The sequence below is a fragment of the Apodemus sylvaticus genome, chromosome 4 (genome assembly GCF_947179515.1).
Source record: "Apodemus sylvaticus chromosome 4, mApoSyl1.1, whole genome shotgun sequence".
NCBI lineage: Eukaryota > Metazoa > Chordata > Mammalia > Rodentia > Muridae > Apodemus > Apodemus sylvaticus.
Window position 1 is genome coordinate 66,773,514 of NC_067475.1, and position 23,060 is coordinate 66,796,573.

At 48.2% G+C, this 23,060-nt stretch overlaps 1 protein-coding gene across 1 annotated transcript; it reads right to left on the reverse strand.

The window, feature by feature from the left end:
• Nucleotides 1–4,915: 4,915 nt before the first annotated feature.
• Acp6 (acid phosphatase 6, lysophosphatidic) lies at nucleotides 4,916–22,401 on the reverse strand. Its single transcript, XM_052179674.1, has 10 exons — nucleotides 21,811–22,401; nucleotides 15,203–15,331; nucleotides 14,969–15,099; nucleotides 14,580–14,656; nucleotides 12,732–12,819; nucleotides 12,223–12,355; nucleotides 9,795–9,895; nucleotides 7,296–7,391; nucleotides 5,688–5,853; nucleotides 4,916–5,108 (listed from the first exon to the last, which is right to left on the reverse strand). The coding sequence occupies exons 1-10, from the start codon at nucleotides 22,006–22,008 to the stop codon at nucleotides 4,971–4,973; spliced, it is 1,257 nt and encodes a 418-aa protein (XP_052035634.1). The 5' UTR covers nucleotides 22,009–22,401; the 3' UTR covers nucleotides 4,916–4,970.
• Nucleotides 22,402–23,060: the final 659 nt, after the last annotated feature.

Here is a 23,060-nt window from a genome sequence, read left to right on the forward strand (position 1 = left end):
CGGGGAGAGGGAGAGGAGGAGAGGGAGATGAGGGGGAGAGGGAGAGGACGGGGAGAGGGAGAGGAGGAGGAGAGGGAGAGGACGGGGAGAGGGAGAGGAGAGGGAGATGAGGGGGAGAGGGAGAGGAGGAGGAGAAGGAGAGGAGGGGGAGAGGGAGAGGAGGGGGAGAGGGAGAGGGAGAGGAGAGGGAGAGGATGGGGAGAGGGAGAGGAGGGGGAGAGGGAGAGGAGGGGGAGAGGGAGAGGAGGAGAAGGAGAGGAGGAGGAGAGGGAGAGGAGGAGAGGGAGAGGAGGACAGGGAGAGGAGGGGGAGAGGGAGAGGACGGGGAGAGGGAGAGGAGGAGGAGAGGGAGAGGAGGGGGAGAGGGAGAGGAGGGGGAGAGGGAGAGGAGGGGGAGAGGGAGAGGAGGGGGAGAGGGAGAGGAGGGGGGAGAGGGAGAGGACAGGGAGAGGGAGAGGAGGAGGAGAGGGAGAGGAGGGGGAGAGGGAGTGGAGGGGGAGAGGAGCTGCAACACAACATAGCCCAGCAGAGTGCTGCAAGATGTGCACACTTCTTGGTTTTGCTTTCTTGGTGAAATAAGGGTCGCAGGAAGCAGCAGAGCGAGAATGGACAGGACATGGTAGACAAGATGGAGAGATGTAAACAGATTAAAAAACCAGGCTGATTTTATGACAGAACTTACAGCACAGGAAACACTAGCAGGTCCTTGGTTAGCAGCTAGAGGAATGGCGTTAGCGCCTTCCACTCAGGCCGGGCAAGCAGGAAGCCCATGGGAGCAGGGTTAGAAGGGAAAAGGGATTTTGTCATGGAAGATTCTGTCCACAGGACAAGCGAGTGGACATGACAGTCTAAAGCTGAGAATGGCTGGCTTGGGCTCCCCGTCTGAGCCGCTGTCACACAGACAGCAGGAGGAGGGAGGCTTTCCTGAGGGCTTCTCACTCTGAGAAGTTGGTGGTTTGATATCATCTTATTTAAAACTAATCTGGGAAAGAATGGGAATGCGGACAGGGAAGCAGGATTACCAGCAGCTGTGGGCATTCATGGGCACCCAATCAAAGGTGGTGCTCAGCACGGGCACCCGATCAAAGGTGGCACTCAGCACAGGCACCCGATCAAAGGTGGCGCTCAGCACTTGGCCAGGGCCCTACCTTTTCATTGTTATTCATGTATATTCATTATATTATAATAATAGGCTTCATAGATATTTTCATCCAATCATACCATGTTTGTCTCCGCTTACCCTTTCTGCATTTCCTTTTCCTATATAATCCTTTTCTAGTCTCATGCTATCTATCTTCAGATCTATTATAACATGTAAAAAGACATATACACTCTAAGACCCACATGCAACAAAAAATTCGGAATATGGCTTTTATGGTTTATTTAATACAATGCTCTACAGTTTGATTCATTTTTCTGCAAACAACATCACTTTGTTCTGTAGATGTCTGAATAAAATGCCTTTGTATATGCATGCCACATATTCCTAATCCATTCCTCCATTGACGGACATCGAGTTTGGCTCCATAGCTTAGCTGATAGCGAATGGCACAGAAAACATTGGACCCACAGGTGTCTCTGAGGCATGCTCAGGGATTCACCTCAGATGTACAGGGTTAGGGTTAGGGTTAGGGTGAGGGTGAGGGTGAGGGTGAGGGTGAGGGTTAGGGTTAGGGTTAGGGTTAGGGTGAGGGTTAGAAGCTGCATTATACGGCAGATCTAGCTTTAGTTTTTAGAGGAACGTGTCCGAGATCTCCACACGGACTAGCGTTTGTCCCCAACAGCACTGTCTCTGGGTTCCTTTCCCCACCTCCTCCCCAGCATTTGCTGCTGGTTTACTTAATTGCAGCCTTTCTGACTGGGATGAGATGAAATCCCAGTGTGGTTTTCCGTTTGTGAGGGTTAGGGTTTTGAGCACTTCCCCCCACCCCCCTTTTACTTCAAGGCACTCAAACTTTACTGTTTATGTGCTTGCCCACATATTGAACTGTTTGTTTATTGCTGTGATAAAGACTGAGTCCAAGGCAGCGCATAAAAGAATGTACTTAACTGGGCTTAGGGTATTGGAGGGTGGAGTCTATGATGGCGGAACAAAAGTATATTAGTAGGAACAGCTGAGGATTTTTTTTTAAGATTTATTTATCTATTATATGTTAAGTACACTGTAGCTGTCTTCAGACACTTTTTCTTCTCTTTCCAGCCCCACTGAAGACAATGTAGCTGTCTTCAGATACCTCAGAAGAAGACATCAGATCTCATTACAGATTGTTGTGAGCCACCGTGTGGTTGCTGAGATTTGAACTCATGACCTTTGGAAGAGCAGTCAGTGCTTAACCATTGAGCCATCTCTTCAGCCCTGAAGAATTCTTAAAGCACCTTAAACTGCAAGTAGGAGGTGGGGGAGGGGTGTCTTTTGGAACCTCAAAGTCCATGCCCAGTGACACATCTCTTCCAACAAACCACACCTCCTAATCCTTCCCAGAAAGTTCCATCAACTGGGTACCAAGTATCCAAACATGTGAGCCTATGGGGCCATCCTCACTTAAACCACCACAGAGGGTCATTAGGTGTGCGTTGGGGGATAGTGTTAAATTTCTCTTGAATTCTTTAGAGGTGTTGGTGCCCTATCAGACCGGTGCAAGTTTCTGCCCTATCTGCTGTTTCTCACTGCTTCTTCTCTGAGGAAGCTTTTTCATTTCATACAATCCCCTTTATCAATTCCAACTTTTTCTTGAGCTAGAGTCCTTGTCAGGAAATCCCAGCTCGTGCCTCCATGTGATGTCTCCCTCTAAGAGACCCTGAGTCTCAGCCCTCCAATGCCCTCCAATGCCACTGCTCCCTTTTGATTTTTGTACGAGGTGATAGCTAAGAATCTAGTTTCATTCTTCTACCTGTGAATATCCAGTGTTTGTAGCAGGAATTGGTGAAGTTTGGCTTTTCTGGTGTGTGTGTTTTATTTTAGTCAAAAACTGGGTGCCCATAGCCACGCAGGTTTGTCTGGGCCTTCTGTTCCATCCCATTCATTGGTTTATGCGTGGGTTTGTGCCAGTACCATGCTGGTTTTGATGCCACGGCTCTGTAGTGTACTTGACGGATCATGGGACCTTCAGTACTGCTTTTTCCTTAGTATTGCTTTGGCTATTTGGGGTCTTCTGTGCTTCTATAAGTTTTAGGGTTTTCTGTTTCTGTGTCTTTTCTGTTTCTGTGAAGATTTGTCACTGGAGTTCTGAGAGGTTGCAGTGGATTGCTTTTGGTAATATGGCCATTTTCACAGTATTAAAACTGCAGACCAGTGAACACAGGAAGTCCTTCCTCTAGTGTCTTCAATGTCTTTAGTGTTTTAAGGTTTTCCATGCAGAGGTCTGTTCTCTGTTTGCTTTCTGTTGTCGTCACAAACCAAGCCCACAAGTGTCTTGAGAAGGAAGGAGCATATTTCATCCTATACTCCCAGGTCACAATCCATTGTGGTGGGAAGGTAGGAATATAAGCAGAAACCATGGGGGATGCTGCTTATCGGGTTTTTCCCCTCTAGTTACTGCTCAGCTGGCTTCCTTATACCACCAGGACCACCTGCCTTAGGGGTAGAACTGCCCGCAGTAGTCTGGGTCCTCCCACATCAATTGACAAACAAGACAATTCCCCACAGACTTGGATACAGTCCAATCTGATCTGGGCAATCCCTCAACTGAGATTCCTCCAGGTGACTTAGTTCTGCCACACTGACAGTAAAATCTAGTCAGAACAAGGTCTTTCATTTCTTTGCTTGGTTTTCTTCTTAAACCATTTTTGTTTTTGAGGCTATTGTAATCAGAACTATTTCCTGTTTTCTGTTATAGTTTTTATAACAATATAAAAATTGCTGTAGATGTCTGAATGCTGATTTTGTATCCTACTGTGCTAAGTGTGAATTAGCTGTTTCCCGGGGCAGTCTTAGGTCTCCTAGGTATAGGACCGTGCCACCTGCACACAGGATAATCTGGCTTCTTCCGTATCCGTGTGCCTTTCTTTTCTTTCTCTTGCCTTATGACTCTGGCTAAGGCTTCAAGCACCATATTGAGCAAGTGAAGTGGACATGGTTGTCTTTTTTCTGACGTTTCAGTTTTTCCTTTACGTATATTGGTTATAAGTCTGTTACAGGCAGCCTTTATTGTGCTGAGGTAATGTTTCTTCTATTCCATTTCTTCAGGGCCTTAATCATGAAGGGATGCTGGACTTTGCCAGAGGTTTTTCTGTCTATTGAGATGATGATATGATTTCTTCCCTTAAGTCTATATATATTATGTATTGTATTTATTGATGAATGCTGAATTTAACCCTAACTACTACTCCGGTGTCAACTTTGACCCTGACAGAATGTCCCCAGAAGGCTTCTTGGTTTGTCTGTGTAAGCCCTACTAGGAGGAGCAGGTTTGTTCCTATGTTCAGAACACTGCACATAATACACTGTCCTAGCTTAAGACACACTGCCCTGTAAGCCACAGATTACTTATGTTTCTTTCCACTGAACTGCAATAACTTGAAGGTAGACGTCACTACCTTTCTGATAACTAGGGCTTAATAGGGCCTGAGTAAAGTTGATAGAAGAAAAGAACATGAAGTCCCTCAGTGTCACAATTCCCCAGGCTCACGCCAATGCTTTGACCTTAGAAATCATGCCATGAGGCTCATGGAGAAATGGCTCAGTGGTTACAAGCAGTGGCTACTGTTTAGGGGAAGTTTGGCTTCCAGCATTCCCAAGGCAGCTCACAGCCATCTTTAACTCCAGTTGCAGGGAATCTAATACCCTCTTCTGAATTGTGTAAGGCACCAGACATGTAAGTGGTACACAGACTTACATACAGGCAAAACATTCATAGACATAAAATAAGAAATCATGTCACAGAGTAGAGAACCCCCCCCTTTGATCTCAACATGATACTCTTTTTTATAAAGGCACTTTATTTAAAAATCAACTTGTCTGTGTAAACAAGTCACTCTCCAAGCTCCATTATCTGTGCTTGGGAGCAGAGTGTTCGGTATTTTTCTGGGCTTACAGAGTAAACTGACATGGTGTTCAAGAACTTGTCCAGTGGACACAGCTTGTCGGGGCAGCCCCTGGGTACCTGCTCCTGTAGAAGAAACAGAAGTCAGCAGCTATGCAGAGAGCTCCACCCTCTACCCTCAGTTGAGCCCAGAGTCTCACCCACATAGTATGGATGAGCACATATGTAGTAGCCCGGAAGACACCTCTACCCCGAGTTCCCAGAATAAAAAGCATTGCATCCCGACTGCTATCTAGATGAGAGGCCTTAGCAGAGTTCTGGCCGTGAGCTGAAAGCGCTAATAGTCCCACCCCTGCAGAGTACACATTCCTTCTCCTGGACATCAACAATGCTGGGTCAGCTAGGACACCAAGACATCCCTGTGACTTCCTAAAATGGGCCTCACAGTCAGGAGGTAGAGCCTGGTAGACACACTCAGGAGAGCTATTCCTAGGAGGAGCCCTATTCCTAGAGGAGATCTATAACAGAACTGAGTTGTGACTATGTTGGACCTTGCTACCACAGGCTGACTACTGTCCTGTGCTCACAGGATTCAGACAGCTGAGCCTACTACTCTATTGGGCCTGACGAGAGACACATGATACTACACCAAGTGTGCAGAGTTGGGTGCCTTGCCACCACCCACTCCCGCCTCAGAGATCTTACCTTCCCATTGTAATAGAGCTGCACAAACCACTCCTTAGATTCTTGGTGCTGGTAGAGTTCCATGGTCAGGTCAACAGCAAATGGGGGCCATTTTTGGTCAAAAATCCCCAAGGCCAAGAGCATAGGCAGGAGCGTTACATCATGTGTCGCATAGAGGTACATCTTTCTGCAAGAAGGAAACAATTCTCCACAATTGCTCACCTTGGGATCAGGATACCAGGAGGCCAAGATGCCTCCTCTGAGTAAAACACAGCAGCTGTCTCTGAAGCAAGGGGCAGCTAGCAGTCAGCTGAGCTGGTGTAACACTGCTCTGGAGCAGATGGCGAACAGCCTCTTCCTACTCTCACATCTCAAGGAGAAGAACGACCCCTGGGGCAACTCTCTTTGCTTCTGCCTTCCTGCCCACCCACTTACTCCTCCCCTGCTGAGTTCCAGAGAAGAACCGTCTGGCCCACCTCCCTTCTTCCTCTGGGTCCTGCCATCCCATGACTGATGTTCTCCTACTCTAGGCTACATGAGTGTAGGAGGGTAAGCCCTGCTCCTTGCAGGCTTGGAAATTTTAATTAGTTTCAAACATATATTAAGCTGCTTGGTTTTCAACACACATCCCAAGCAGCTTTAGTCAGTGATAAAGAAGCCATTTTATGGTATTTGCTTGACACCAACATTTCTCTCCTCAGCATGGTCAAGGACTTTACTGACTCTCAACCTAGGAGACCAGCACAAGGGGAGTGGCAGGAGCAAACAGTGTAGGAGATGCCGTGCAGATGCGTGTGATGGCCAGAGACGGACAGGCATGGTTTACTGTTAGAAATGCTGCTCCAAGTTCCAGGCCTGCTTCTCCCTTAGGAACTCCGCTCCCTGCACCTCTCACATCCACTGTAGGCTTTTAGCTGTGTTACCTCAGACGCTCCCTTCTCTTCACACCCTGGCAGTACCTGAACATTAAGGAGCATCTAATTGAAATGCAGGTTCTGCTTGGGCAGGACAGAGAGGGGCCTAAGACTCAAACAAGTCTCCAGGTTCCGATAGTGTTGCCAAAACACAATTTGCTGAGCTAGTCTCCAGGACATATGACATTCCAAATCCAGGGTCCCAGCCTGGTGTCCCAGGGTCCTAGCCTGGTGTCCCAGGGTCCTAGCCTGGTGTCCCAGGGTCCTAGCCTGGTTTCCCAGGGTCCCAACCTGGTGTCCCAGGGTCCTAGCCTGGTGTCCCAAGCTCTGTGGAAGTGGGGATGGAAGCCCATAAGCTGTTTCCAATGTTTCAAAAAGTACAGTGATCATACTTAATGTACACCAAATGAAAAATTCAAACCAAGTCATTATTGTTTTGGACTATCAAAATATCAAACCAGTGTGGTACTAAAGTATTTGACATATACACAGTTTTTTTTAAAAAGGAAAAGAAAAATAACTTTGGGGCATTAAAATAAAACCATTCTAGGAAAGCCATGCAGGAAGAAAGGTAAACGGTCATGAAGTGCTTGGGGGTGCATGGCCTTGTAAGTACCTGCAGCCGCTCACAGCCTGGCTTTGGCGCATACTCTCCCTCCCTGCAGCCAGAGGCCCCGTGGCTCTCTGTGGCCTAAGCACTCACTGTGCAGGGTACCTGGTTTTGCCGGGTGGGGTGGTAGGGTCCACAGCTTTGAGCAGGTTTCCCTCCAAGATGTGTAGGAATGGGCCCACCGCCATCTGGATACTTTCCCTGTGAAGCATGAGTAACATTTAAGCACCCGGCAGGCACTCAGCACCCAGGCGAGGGGTCAGTTCTGCCTCCTAGGACCTCAGGAGCCCAGTCAGAGGAGGCGAAGAAAAGACAAGTAACCAGGGAACACGCAGGGCGGGGGCAGAAATGGCTTCACATCAAGTTTGAGGGTTCTCTGTGAACAAAGACTTCCAACAAACACATCAGGATATAACCCTAGCACGAATGCAGCCAAGATGGAGACACTCGGGGAGTTATAAAGGAGTAGGCCCTGGGCTGGAGAGATGGCTCAGAGGGTAAAGCCACTTACTTCTAAGACTGTTAGAAATAGGGAACCCGCCGGGCGGTGGTGGCGCACGCCTGTAATCCCAGCACTCTGGGAGGCAGAGGCAGGGGGATTTCTGAGTTGGAGGCCAGCCTGGTCTACAGAGTGAGTTCCAGGACACCTAGGGCTATATCGGGAAATCCTGTCTCAAAAAACCAAAAAAAAAAAAAAAAAAAAAAAAAAAAAAAAAAAGAAAAAGAAAAAGAAATGGGGACCCCACAGAGTGGAAGGAGGCTCACCCACATCAGTACACATCATACACATGTGTGCACATATCTTACACATGTGTGTACACATCATACACATGCATGTGCACACATCATACGTACCCATGTACACGCATCATGCATATCCCCATGCACACATCATGGTACACACATCATGCATATCCATGTGCACACAGCATACATTTCCATGTGCACACATCTTACACATGCGTGTGCACACGTCATACATATCCATATCCACACATCTTATACATGCATGTGAACATGCACAATAAATACATGTAAAAATAGAAACCAGACAAACCCCTACACCATGAGGAACGGAAGAGCGAAGCTGGGAGAGAGGGGGAACAAGCAGAAATCCCGAAGGCGCTGCGCGTGCAGTGAGGAGGAGAAGGAGGAGCGCCCGCTGCCCGAGCCTCCAGCCGCCTCTGCCTTCTGGAGCTGAGCCTGAGGACTGTCTTCTTCAGTCCAGCTCAGCTCCCATCCCTTTCATTCTGGGTCATCCTGTGACCGCAGGTGACAGTAACTCAACTCTCACAGCACCGAGCAAACCAAAGAAGGCTGCCAAGTGGCAAAAGAATTATTTGTTGCTGTGCCTCACACTTTTTATGTGTGTGTTGAGGGAACTCCCAAAACTAAAACACAACCTAGCACTCTTAGGATTCTGAATACCTAACTGCACAAAGGAGCAGAAGGCTGTAGTGACTGGTGTGAGGGGCCAACCTCTACACGTAGCATGCGCCTGCCAGGTACTCAGGCCAGACACACCAGGCGGCACTGCGACGTTGTGCCATTTGACCGTGAAAAAAACATCAGTTTTATGAAGCTGATATAAATAGAACGAACAGTGGGGCAGAAGACAGAGTGCTGTGGTGTGGCCAGATACAAGCTGCCTGCCCGTCCTCATAGAGTTTACTAGAACATGACCAGGCCCATTTGTGTGCCTGTTAGCCATAGGTGCTTCATGATGTAAGTCCCAACAGACCAGGCATGCCCCACAGAGCCTGAGGTATTTACTGAACACGTTTATGTGTCGAGTGGCAGGAGGGAGGGTGGTTTGGCTGCAGCCCTTGTGCATGCCCAAGACTAACACACACACACACACACACACACACACACACACACACACGCATGCTGACTCCAAGCCAACCTGACCAGGGGCTCTTTTCTTATACAACAGGCCCTGGGAATTCTTGAAACATTAACTGTCCCCTCCCACCACAGTCCCAGATTATCCCTTCACTTTGGCTTAACGGCTTCCACCCAGTGCAAACTGGACGCTCGTAATTAGAAAAAGAAAAGCAACGGGCATTCCAGAACAGAATCTCAAGTACCAGCAGGATGCAGCAATTTGGTCAGAGGATCTGGGACCAAGTGCTATCTCTGCCGCCTGCCAAATGAGCCCAGAAAAAGTAGCCAGTCTCTCTCAGCTCAGTCCTTCTCCCTCTCAAGCAGTGACAGGGATCAAGGGTGGGTTCTGTGGACTCTGTCCAGCTCCTTTACCTATAAAAGCAGCCAAAGATGCCTCCCAAGCAGTGAGAACAGGGAATTATTTGTAAACTGACCCAAGAGCAACAGAGGGTAACATAACCACGCCTCCTGCCACTCCCTCCACCTCAGGCTTTTGCAAAGTAGAACAAGAGTCTGGCACTCTGGGCTCTATGTGACAGGAAAGGAGGCACGGGTCAAACCCCAGTAAGAGCAGAGGACTGAGGGCAGGCTAGCCGCACAGAGGTGCCAGCTGACAGCTGACGACACATCCCCGCCCCCAGCATGTCTACACACACACAAGCCCACACACAAGCATACCCCTCTGGTGCTGACTAAGGACCTGCCATGCCCCCTCACCTGTCTTCCTGCTGCAGCATGTACAGGGCCATGTCCACCGCTCTCTGCTCAATCAGCTGGGCGAATCTCTTTAGGGCCGGGCAACTCAGAAGGCTGTGCACCTGCAAGAGTCCCTGGTGATGTTACAAGAAGACAATTCTTGCCTCCTAAGGGCACCGATTAGCTTCCATCACACTGTAGCAGGCGGTTTCTTCCTGGGGAGCCTATGTTCTCAGGCCCTCTAAAACTGTTTCTCTAAAGGCACAGTATTGCTCTTTCTTTGTTTTTTAAAGATTTATTTATTTTTATTTCACAGACACTGGTGTTTTGCCTACATATATGTCTGTGTAAGAATGTCATATCGCCTGGAACTGGAGTTACAGACACTGTGTGTGCTGGGAATTGAACCTGGTCCTCTGTAAGAGCAGCTAGCGCTCGAAACTCCTGAACCATCTCTCCAGCTCCATACAGGCACAGAATTGTAAAAACTGTTCCATACCCCATGATGGCTCCATGTGCTCCAAGTTTTAAAAAAACTAACAATTTTTTAATTTTTAATGACGAATACAATATATGTCAAGGAACTGACAATTTGACCAGATTTTTATTTTCCTAAAATGATTTTAGAAACTGTATGCCATATAAATACTTTTCATGAACCCTTGCCACATAACCTTACAGTTACTGCACGGAAGCACTAGGCACACTGGTTGGTGCCTTGGGGACACTGCCATTTCTGTCAGAGAAGGAAAAGACCTCACTGCCTTTGGGTAGCAGCACTTCTGCCCACAGAGGCACTCACACTGTGGGAGGGTATTATTGCATGAAATGGAATACACATTTCAATGCATTTTAATAACATAGTTATATTACATAAAACGTTATATGCATTCATATAAACTGTAATATGTATAATATATTTTTAGTACTAGAAAGATTTTTATGGATAAATCAAATTGAGGAAAACAGTCTAAAGGATTAACCAGATTACTTTACATATATCTCAAAATTTTATATCAATTGATTTTTCGACTGTGTGTGCATATGCACACATGTGTATATATGTGCATATACATGTAAGTGTGTGTATATGTATATGTGCATGCATGTATGTAAGCATGTGACTGTGTATATGTTTGTATACATGTGTATATGTGTATGCATGTATGTATAAGCACGTAACTGTGTACACATGTATGTGTATACATGCAAGTGTGTATACATGTAAGGTGTGTGTATGTGTATAAGCATGTAACTATGCATACATGTGTGTATATACATGTGAATGTGTGTGTGTGTGTGTGTAAGCATGTAACTGTGTGTATACATGTAAGTATGTGTATACACAGAAGCATGTGCAAATGCCACAGGTGGAGAATGCACTGCCACAGTGAGCATGTGGAAGTCAGAGGACAACCCGTAACCGTCAGGTCTCTCTCCTGCCGCATAGGCTCTGGGATCAATCGCAGGTTGTCCAGCTTGGAGGAGAGCAGCTTCACCCAATGAGCCATGTCACCAGCCCAAGATTTAAATATAAACACATTAATGTAGTTATCTGAGGCAGAATCTCCCTGTGTAGGCCAGGCTAGCTCCAACTTTTGATGCTCTTGCATCCGCATGTTAAGTGCAGAGACTACAGGACTGTACTCCACCCAGCTCAGATTTTTAAAATACCCATGCAGACTCTCTAAAGAGTGACCCAATAAAGAGGGAGCATGAAGGTTCTGGACCCTGAAAAATGCTAAATTTACAAATAGAGCATGGGGGTGTCACACACCTGCAAACCCAGCACGCAGGAGTCTGAAGCAGAGACCTGAGGCAGTTCTGAGCTGCATGGCTGGACCCTGTCTCAGAGAAAGCAACCCTCGGCTTGGGAAGAAAGAGCGCTCGGGAAAGTGCTCACTGCGCAAGGTGGAGAGCCTGCAATCGGACCCCAGCTGCAGAGGCCCACGCTTACAATTCCAGCACTGGGGACAGAGACTGGCAGCTCCCTGGAGTTCACTCCAGAGAGTTCATCACGCTTGCTAATCTAGCCCAGTTAGAGACTCTGTCTCAAAAAAACCAAGGTGGATGTATCCTGCAGAAAGATGTCCAAAGTTGTCCTCTGGCTTCCAAACATACGTGCACATGTACACATAGAAAAACGGTATGGGTATACTTTTACATACTCTCTACTCATAGCCAAGCCCTACCCTAGCCCCACTCCCCCAAACACACAGGTCAGCTAATCTGGGAAATGAACTAGAACTGTCTGGATCCTGTGTGAGGTATCAGCGGCCTCCTCTTATCCCTGCCAGGTTCATCTGGGCCCCATCTTCACATGCACTCCATTTACAAATCCCGTTACAGCAGCCTGCAGACCAGAGGGGCTTCCAGCCAGTTCCGAGTTAGGAGTCAGCCCACTCCCAAGGCTCCCCAAACCCAGGACCCCGGGGAACAGTTACCCTACCTGCTCGGCAGCCATGTTGTCCAGGAGAACGAAGAAGTCCACTTCATCACCATTGTTGACGCCCACCCCGGTCTTCACCTTCTCCAAGTCCTCTGAGATGCCTGGCTGTGAGATGGCAGCCTTCTTCCGGCCCCTGCCAAACCCACAGGTTCTTGTATTATTATTGTACAGTGACCAGTAATCTACAGAATGTAATTTTGTTCAGCGTTTACGATCACGTATAATCCTTACAACAGTCTGGTATGGTTAGCAATATTATTCCTATTTTACAGGTGAACACATTAAAGCAACAAAAAGCTAAATGACTTGTAATGTAAGCCACCAAGATCTATGAATAGAACAAAAGGCTAAAGTTTCCAAATCCTATTCCTCGGCGGTTTCTAGCTATTTTACTGAAACCAATGCATAGCTCAGATCTCTCTGGAAACCCTTATTCTTTCTGCTATGAATTACATACAGTCTTAGCATAACCCAGAAGGGACTGAGCACCCCGAGAAATGCCTGGGTACCTGGTCCTCTCTCTCAGGAGCCAGCAGCTCTGGTAGTTGGGGTACAGGACTTCGGAGCTTGCCTCGTCAGTATGGATAATGGCAGGTCCTGCATGGAAAGAGGAAGCACAGGTGTGAGGAAGTGGTGTGGGAAAATGGAGAGCATTCACAAGGTGAGCCTGGCTGGTGTTAGGAGAGCAGGGCTTCGGAGGCCACGCCTGCCTCAGCTCGCTTTTCCCAGACCCCCACTTCTGCCTTCTACTTCCCTTTGGTCGACAGAGTCAACCCACGAAAACTCCAAGGTCACCCTTACCAGCCGTTCCTACCCTGGCTCTGCCCACAGTTCTCCAAGCACTGGATAAAGTAACAGCTTTGTTCTGTCTAGCACACACACCCTCCTACTGGGTCACAGATCAGAACAGGCCTTATAGATCATTCCCCAGTCTGAGGGCTCCCTTGAAGGGACAGCCTGTCCTGTTTGCTTGGCTTGCTAGACACATAGTGTGTGAAGTGGCTGGCTTCAGCCAGAGACCCAAGCCACTGGGGAGGTAGAGCCAACCTCCTCAGCCCTGAAGGGTCTACTGTCAAAGTTTGATAGAAACTTCATTTCCATTTAAGATACTCCTAGAAGCTAAACAAAGCAAGAACGTCTGCTATGCAGCAGCACTTAATGTCTGAATCCCAGTTAGGCCACGAAGATCTGATGTTCAGAAGAGTGATTTAATGCAGATTTGGACCGATTACAAATGTCAAAAACGTGGCCTCATTTGGTGGGTTTGGATTGCTAGGGCTTGAATCACAGGCTACTGTTTTGAATGCTTGTTCCCTAGAGGGGAAGAAGTGGTGTGGGAAAATGCAGAGCATTCACAAGGTGAGCCTGGCTGGCGTTAGGGGAGCAGGGCTTCGGAGGCCACACCTGCCTCAGGCTAGGCTTAGTCTGTCACCACGTGAACACCCACCACCTCCCACTCCGGTAGCCACAGATGGGGACAGGAGCTGAGCAGGTTCCTGCTGCCCTGCTTCTGCCACAGCTTCCTCTACAGCTTCCTCTCCACGGCAGCCTCCCTTCACTCTGAAACCTCGAGCCAAAATAAACCTTTCTTCCCTTGAGCTGCTTCTGTCAGGTGTTTGGTCACAGGGATGTGATGGTGACTAACAGGCCTCACATGGGATCCAGGGAAGAGATAAATGCAGTCCCCATTGGTGAGAAGTTTTGAAGCTGACTGTGATTATTCCCTGATTACGTTAAGACAACTTTCTCAACTAAGAAAGGCCGAGCAAAGCCGGGCGTGGTGGCTCACGCCTGTAATCCCAGCACTTGGGAGGCAGAGGCAGGTGGATTTCTGAGTTCAAGGCCAGCCTGGTCTACAGAGTGAGTTCCAGGACAGCCAGGGCTACACAGAGAAACCCTGTCTCAAAAAAAAAAAAAAAAAAAAAAAAGGCCAAGCAGAGCACGCTGACACCGGGCAGGCTAGGCTGGGGGTATCACGAAGATCAGAACAATGGCAGCAGTCCTGGGTTCCGCTAAGTGTGCTCCCTACCCTCTTTCTCAGTAGTGCCTCACTACAGTTCGCAAGACTGGGCAGGGTCACCTCTGCAGCTCATTTAGAAGCTCGAGGAGTCGGGAAGCAGAGGGACATCTAACTCCTGCTCACTGCAGAGGTCAGGTTGGCAAGGGCAACAGAAGGCTGGATGGTGATACTGGGGGAATGGTGATGCTGAAGGACCCCCAACAACTGGAGCAACTAGAAGTCATAAGTGCAGGAAGGATGGGGGGAACAGGCACGGAGGAAGAGAAAGGGCAGCTTTGGAAGTGAGGAGACGTGAGCTCCCCTGGCACAGGGGTGACTTTCAGACCGCTACACAAACCTTTCTGACGTTGGAAAAGCCCGGCCAGCAAACACCGAGTGGATTCCAGATTCCGAAACATGTTGGTGGAGCGAATACTGGAGAGAAATGAACATGCAGAGGCAGAGATGCTTACACAGGAACAGAGAACAGCTGGGAACAGAGCAGCTGGACTCCTCTCAAACCACACATGGACCCATGGGGAGAAGCCTTTCCTCTCTATAGACTGGCTGCCCCCAAGAACCTGCAAGCCAACGGCTGCGGCATTCAGTGACTACCTGTTCACAGAAGATTATGACAAGGGTGGTGATCTGGTGCCCCCCAATCACATCGGATCAGGGTGCAGGTCAGGACAAGTTACTCATGCTCAAGACCTTAAATGAGTAAGTATCTCCTTGTCTGTGACTCACAAGACCTCTTGTGGGTTGTAGACCGGTGAAAGGAAAGGGATATCTTCCACATAATTCTTCCTCAGTTTCTCTCCCAGGGCAAACATCTGCTGCATGCCCACCTTGGTCAGCTGCCCAGCAAACACGCCACCCTAAAGTGGGGGACAGACAAAGAGAAGATTGGACACTTGGCTGCTCAACTCAGCCCAGAGAAGAATCCCTGAAGCTCTGCCATGGGCTTCCCCTGACACTCACCCTCAAGGTGGTCTTGTGGTATTCAGAGTCATAATGAGAATGAGGCTTCGGGCCCCCGGCTAGATTGGTGACAGTGTAATCAAACCGAGTTTGAGGTGGGATCTCTAAAAGCTTGGGGTTCCATTCCACCTGTTGTGACCATAAAAAAGTGACATATGGTTGAATAAAAGTTCTTGAAGCTCACAGTGATGACACCCTGTGGCCTCTGGATATGTGACCAGAAGAAGCACTTGACACTAGGCCTGCAATCTCTCCTTGGAAACCTGAACTCTCCCTCCAACTGAAGGAAGATATGACCATGACTCATTATTCCTGGTGCCCTCACTCACCCTAAGGCTCAGTCCAGCAGTCTTGTCCCACTTGACTATTGGGTAGAAGACACCGCAGGCTAGTCGGCACGTAGCCGCTCAGTGAGAGTGTGGATGAATGAATGAGTGAGCAAGTGAATGAATGAATTAAACCTGATCTCAGTGACTGCCACCTTAGTAACAGTTCCTAAGGAATTGATGTGCAGTTTCCATCCTAGGACTCTGCGTAACACCTCCGTGTGTTACTACTGCCGACTTCCTGTTCTTTTCTCTAGTTTCTGAAGCAAGTGGCTGTAACCTATGGTGGCCTGTCTCCCTCGGCTTCCTTCGGTTCTCCTAATCTGGCTCCTGCCTCAACAGGATGATTTCAAAGCATCACAGGTCTCACATCTCAACTGACCCACCAGACTCTTACTCCTTCAGGGTCAGACGTGATATTCTAATCCAGTGTCTCTCAAGCTCCCTCCTGCTGCGGGGACCCTCAGGTTGTGGTGACTCAACCATAAAATTATTTTCATTGCTATGTCATAACTGTAGTTTTGCTGTTATGGATAATAATGTAAACGTGTATTTTCCGATGGCCTTAGGCAACTCCTGTGGTAGGGTCATTCGACCGGCAGGTTGAGAACTTCCGGTCTTGCTGTAACCAGCTCCTCTTCCCAATCTATTAATTCTTTCAGTGTGAACACAACTACATTCTAAAACAAACCTCTGACTCCCCACTGTCCCAGTCCCTGAAGGAAACTCTCACTCACAGCATACAGCCAACTCAAGCGCTGTGCCCATGGCCCTGAGCTTACACAGCAGGGTCACTGGCTCTTTAAAAGCCTTTATCAAACTGCACCAGGCAAGTTCCTTTACTCATCTGTCCAGTTCAGTACACATCTTCCATGGAATAGAAACTGAGTCATCTATTGGTTTTCTCATCTGGATACAATTAACAGCTCTGAAGATCTCCCAGATCCCATGGAAGACACCAATTGTCAGATAACCAGATCTGGCCTTTCCTGGAATTTCAGCTTAGAGGAAGCAAGCCATGAACTTAAATGATAGCATAGACACAGCAGAAGTTGGTGTGCCCTCCAAGACACCAGACACAGCTGCCACAGCTCAAAGTCAGACAGAGCTCTTCTTCAGGAAGTCTCAAAAAGAATGACATTTGATGCATTCCTCTGATGCAATCACAGGGACACAGACAATCAACACCTGAACTTGTGATAGGTGAACTTCAGGACAGTACCACAGAAGCTAAAGAAGCAGTTTTTCCAGGTGAAGTAGGATAGGTGCCCAGGGCCCTCCCCCGCACACTCCAGTATTGTGAAAGGACCGTGGCCCCACGGAACAGTCTGAACGCCAGTGGAACATGTCACAATTACAATGGACATAGGAGAGCTGGTTTTGACATGTCAGCAAGACTTAAAAGGTTCCATCTAAGGCTGCAGGAATAGAGGAGGCAGCTCTAACACGCCGCAGGAAGACATGGCACGTGGGTGGGCACAGTTTGGGGGTGGGGGTGGGAGGTAGGCAGGAAGAAGAAGGATGAACATGGCTTTGGTTCTGAGCTTGCGTGGCTACTGACAGGGCAGCAGCAGGAAAGCTGTGATTGCTTCCGGCCAGGTTAGGGTAAGCCACCTCCTTTGAGTTCTCACTCTCCACACATTCCCCTAAGTCTCACCTGGATCTGTTTGCTCTCTCCCCTTCGCTGTAGTGTCAATTCTTTTAGAGCTCAGACCAAGCCTCCATTCTGGTTGAATCCACAGAACTGGAGACATAGGTCCACAGGGAGACTCAGACAAAGAGATGTGATCTTTAAACACATTGACCAACAGAGGACCTATGGTGCTTCCCAGGGCGATTCCTGATGACCAGGACATGTGGAGTCTACGCACATGATTCAGATTTTCAAATGTGGACAGTACAGCCATTCACACATGCTGTCCAGTCTGTGAGTGGTAAAGAGGAACTTGGACCAGGCATAGTGACAGGACGACAGGACAATGAGGGAAGAGCACTTTGAGTCCAATGACCAACCCAGCCAAGCACGTGCTATAACTTAACCAGAGTCTTCTCCTGAGCAGTAAATGCTCTTAACTGCTGAGCCATCGCTCCGGCCCCCTGGGCATGAATACCACCCCAGGAGAGTTCAACATCAAGTCCAGGTTTCAAATCAAGATCTTGTTTCAGATGGGGCTAGCGGGGAGACTAACTTGATCATTTTACCTCTTATATTCACATATAGACACATCATGTTTAAAGAGAAAATTAGGGGGGAAGGGAGATGGCTCGGTGGTTAAGAGCACTTACTGATCTTCCAGAAGACAAGGACTCAATTCCCAGCATCTACATGGAAGCTTACAAACTCCTGTAAAGTCCAGTTCTAGGGGATCTAATGGTTCTCCGGCCTCCAAGGTCACCAGGCATGCTTGTGGTGCACGGATATACATGAAGGCAAACACACACAGAAACACAACAACTAAAAGAAAAGTTATAAACCTTAAAAGAAAATTAGGTGATAGCAATAGGGAGACTATAATTTAAAGTGACTGATTCAAAGTAAGGAGGGAAGACAGTTAGAAGCAGGCGTAGGGGCAAAGGGACCGTAGACAGAAAGCTAGCAGAAGCGGCGGCGGCGGCTGCGGCGGCGGCGGCGCATGCTGACCATGAAGGGGTTACGGGCTCTGGATCACACTCTGGCTTTTAGAACTGGGCTAGACAGGCTCAAAGGTACAAACAAGACAATGGCTCAGGAGAAGTATACCACCCCTGAAGCTAACAAATTCCTTCCACGGGGCCTCATAAGGAGGATAGCGGAATGACTTTGACATCTTTCCAGTAGTCAGAGCAATGAGCTCTGTGGGGATGTTTCTCCCTGCTGCTTCAGCTTAGCATACAGATCCCACCACATCACAACCTTAGGAGGGCAACGCCACGGTGGGATGGGTCGGTTACATGCCATGTTTAAAAACACAACAATAACAACAACAACGCCTTCCAGGACAAGGTTTTAGGAAACAAGCAATGAATGGTCTTAAGCCTTGGCTGTACATGAGGCATCACAGGAAGTTTTAAGTTGCTGAAGTCTGAACCTCATTCCAGGATAATCACATCTGGATGTTTATGGGGTGGGGTGTCTACTTCTCAGCGCTATAGAGCCCAGATATTCCTAAAGCACCAGAGAAGAAATGTTCCCACAACATTGGATACCCTGTACCAATTAAATCTGAATCACTAGGAAGAAGACCCAGGCATTAATTTTTTTTAAGAAAAAATTAGTATGAGTGTTTTGCCAGCATGCACATCTATCTGAACACGTGTGCCTGGTTCCTGTAGAGCCCAGAGTGCAGCGGAGGCCCTGGAACTGGAAATATCTTTTTGAGTAGCCACGCAGGTGCTGGGAACTGAACCAGAGTCCTCTACAAGAGCTGTAAATGCTCTTCACTGCTGAGCCATTGCTCCAAGGCCCCATACCATCTCTGAAGAATTCAGTACCCTGCCAGGGTTTCAAACCATCAACCCAGTGGAGTGAAGGAACTGGAGTGAAGGAACCGTCACATCCTCCATAGCTGCGTCTCTCAGCTGAGCTGTGGGCAGGAGTAAGCAACACAACATGCTTCCCAGCCCATCCACACTGCCAAATGCACACAGGACCTTAACGCGGGACTGGGGTAGGCTGAACCTCCTAAGGCTGACTTCCTATCAGGGGTCACCTTGCCACTGTCTGGAAGAAGTTGAAAGCAGAGTTCAATAGTTTGCTTGAAAATGAATTTGGAGCTACTCTGGAGGTCAGAAACAGGTCAACAGAGCTCCATGATTTTATTTCCAAAGCACAGCCTTTTGGCAGGACAGATCAACTGTTACCAAAACCGTTAAGAAAACAACTCAGTCAATCTTCTGCTGTTAAAACAATGCCACCTTGTAAGGACCCGTGAGAAAACCGAACAGATGACAGCACATCTGTCTATAAACCAGTCAGAAATCAGAAACTGTAGCAAAGGTAATTTTAGTCTTATAATGGTTGCCGTGTGGTCTGTTCTGACAATAGCAGAGTAAGGAAGGTTAGAAAACTCGATAACCATGGATACGGAAAAGAAAACTTGAGAGAGATATCCAGAAACAGGTCACAGGAGGCTGGCGACATTTACTCACAGCCAGAGTTGGCCTCATCCCAGGCTCTGATGCACAGAACTTCATCCAAGAAATCCAGACATGCTTGAAGCTCCTGCCTAGGGCTGGGGAGATACCTCAGCAGCTAAGTGTGCTTGCTTCGGGGACATAGCTCTGTTCTCAGCACCCTCAGTGGGCGCACAACCACCTGGAACTCCAGTTCCAGGAGATCCAATGGCCTCTTCTAGCTTCTCAGGCCTACCTAACTACACACACACACACCCACACACACACACCAAAGTCTTTTTTAAATTTTAAAGCAGCAGCCTACGGTCTGCAGTGTATGAGTGGGAACTTAAGGCAGTGGTCCTGGTCATGCTGCAAAGCAAGGGCATGGAATTGGTCTCCACATCTTGTAGCTACACAAATAAAAGCTAATGAAGCTGGGATTATTGGGAGCTTCCATCATAAAGATTCCCAGCACATACCAACAGATTCACACATACATGCGTGGATGAGTGTACATACACACACACACACACACACACACACACACACACACACACACAATCCCTGAAAGGATTTAAACCTTTTTTTTTTTTTTTTTTTGGTTTCAATTCAAAGAGGCTGGAGTAATGTAATGAGTATCTTTCCAGTAATGAACTGAGTGGGATTGTTTTCCCCCAGTTCTCTCAACACAGAATGTTGATATCTTGTCAAAGCATGTCAGTGAAGCCAGTTCTATACTGGAATCCACCAATTCAGGCGAATGCACTGTCTATATACACTGGGTCTAGATTCAGACAAACTTTCTTCCTCTGCTTTTACTGGTAACTTTGTCTAAAACAGAAATATATCTAACACTCTTTAATAAAAATAGATAGTGCCGGGCGGTGGTGGCGCACACCTGTAAGCCCAGCACTCTGGGAGGCAGAGGCAGGAGGATTTCTGAGTTCGAGGCCAGCCTGGTCTACCGAGTAAGTTCCAGGACAGCCAGAGAAACCCTGTCTCGGGAAAAAAAAAAAAAAAAAAAAAAAAAAAACAACAAATCCAAAAAACCCAAAACAACAACAACAACAACAAAAAAATAGATAGAGAAGAATAGGGGGGGCAAAGAGACGGGCCTGTGTAGACAAAATAATAAGACAACTTGAGAGATCTGATGTTAAAGGCACTGAGTGCATGAGGATCACAGAAGCAAAAAGAGTTGCAGAACCTGAGAGAAAGTAATATAGCCATAGAAAGAGGCTAACCGGAAACCTGGTAAATAAATGCCTGCTAAAATAGATTTATTTATGTGAGAGCTGCCCTGGTGGCTTGACTTCTCATGTGTGACCCTCCTTAAAGACCAGGTCTTGGGTTGAAGCTATAACTCACAGCACTTCAGGAAAGCAGAAATGACCATGAAAGGTATATCCAACTGAACAAATACACACTCCACGGGTAAATTCAACATTTGGGGTGTTAGGGATTTCTGGTGCCCTATTCTCTTTTTTTTCCTGTCAGGCAATCATTTTTAAAACAAAAAGCTAATTATTTGTGCTTTAATCATAATTATCCTGACTTAAAGCCACAAGATTAGCCAATTAACTTTTTCCCCTTCTTACCACAAATCCTTTTTAGATTCCTAAACCTAAAGTGTAAAAGAACACCAAGACACAGTCCTTGCCAGCAATAAGATTTCATGAGATCTCAAATGGTCACTGGCAAGCCCATGAGAAAAAAAATCTGTATTAAGATCTGGTCCCAAAGGCGCCAGCTTGCTCTGCACTGTGGTAGCACTAAATGTAACTCCTGGTGGGTACAAAGGTCTCTGCCACTAACAACCAGCGAAAACAGACACTTAGAGGGTCCGCTGCATCCTTGAACTCACGTTCAACCACAGAACTGCTAAACAGGGACCTAACTCCACATCCACCGAATCAGAATCTGCATTTAAATAAGATCCGTGCCCCAGGCCATTCCTATGCATCTTTGAAAAGTTACACTACACCTCGAAACTGAAAGTTTGGAGGGCTGCCCTAGACAGGAAAGCTTAAACACCAGTAGTGTGGGGATGAGGATTGGGTGATGGTTCCAGGCCTGAGGACCAGTCTACTGCTGTTTCCCTCTGGTCTGGACCCAGCCGGAGCCCCTCTGCGCCAGGGGCGACGCTAAGGTGTGTCTCCACGAACCCCTACGTGGGCTGCCTCTCACCTGCTCCTCCAGCGGGAGCGGCTTGAGCGGACTCCGTGCCCCGTGTCGAAATACCACCTGCACCATTTTCAGCTCCAGTAGGCTGCGGTCCACTGGACGCTGACCATCCGGCGCCCGCTGCTCGGCCAGGGCCACCCGCCGCTGGTGGAAGCAGTAAGCCAGCGAGGTCAGGACGCCCACGGAGGCCCACGCGCGCATTCTGGAGGCTGTGGAAGCTGAAGGCTCCGCAGGCAACGGGGCTCAGCAGCTACTCAGAAGTTCGCGGGAACTGCAGGGCAAGTGCATCCAAGCTCTCAGAACAAGCGACTCTAGCGGCACGACCCGGCGACAGTGAGGCCCGAGGGGCGGGAGTCTGGTGGAGAGAAAGGGGTGGGAGCAGAAAGACTGTCTGGTAGTTTAAGCCCAGCCGACGCCGGCTGCTCCTGCTGCAGGCTCAGTCAGGACAGCTACTTGGCCCTGAAACTTGCACTTCAAACCTGGTGAAGGGGAAGCCGCAAAAGCAGAAGTTCCACGGACACACGGGATTCGGGTCCACATTTTATAACCAAGCTCCTAAGCAATTTCTTGCCCTCCCAAGGACCTGCCCCAATTAAGTCTGCGCACAGGAGCACGGGAAAGTGAGTCCCGAGACTTTGTCCGATTTGGAAACTCAGTCCCGTAAAAACTACAACTCCCACAATGCTGTGCGTGGCCGAGGTCCCCAGGGAGGGCAGTCCGTCGCCCCCCACCCCCGCCACGCTCTAGGTCCCGCCCCCCCCCCCCCCCCATGCTTCCAACGTTCCACTCCCCACACCGCCAGTCTTCAGCCTAAGGCAGCCAAGAAGCCCCTGGTAATTAAGGAATTTCGTCTGCTTTTTTCCCTTGAGGGTTTTCCTGGGGTGAGGGTGGGAGAGGCACTGTTAGGATAGGGGCCCAGAAGAGAGAAGTTTGAATGTGGAAGAATTCCCTGAAGTCCTCAAAGCAAGATTACTAAAGTCATGATCTGAAACGTCTCTCAGCTGAGTGCTTACTATTTGTGAAATTACCTTCCCCCATTTTGTTTAAGAAAATTGAGCTAGGGATGTAGTTCAGGGGTAGAGCACTCTCGGGCATGCACAAAGCATTAGAGCCAGAGACTTGAGAGGGAAGACAGTCTCTGGAATAGAGACACCAAAAAGTGTCAGGGGAGGACAGGAGTAGTGTTGTCAACATCCTGAGGCATTCTCCTCATCTTTTAACTGCGGGATATTATTGTGGGCTTCAACTTAGAA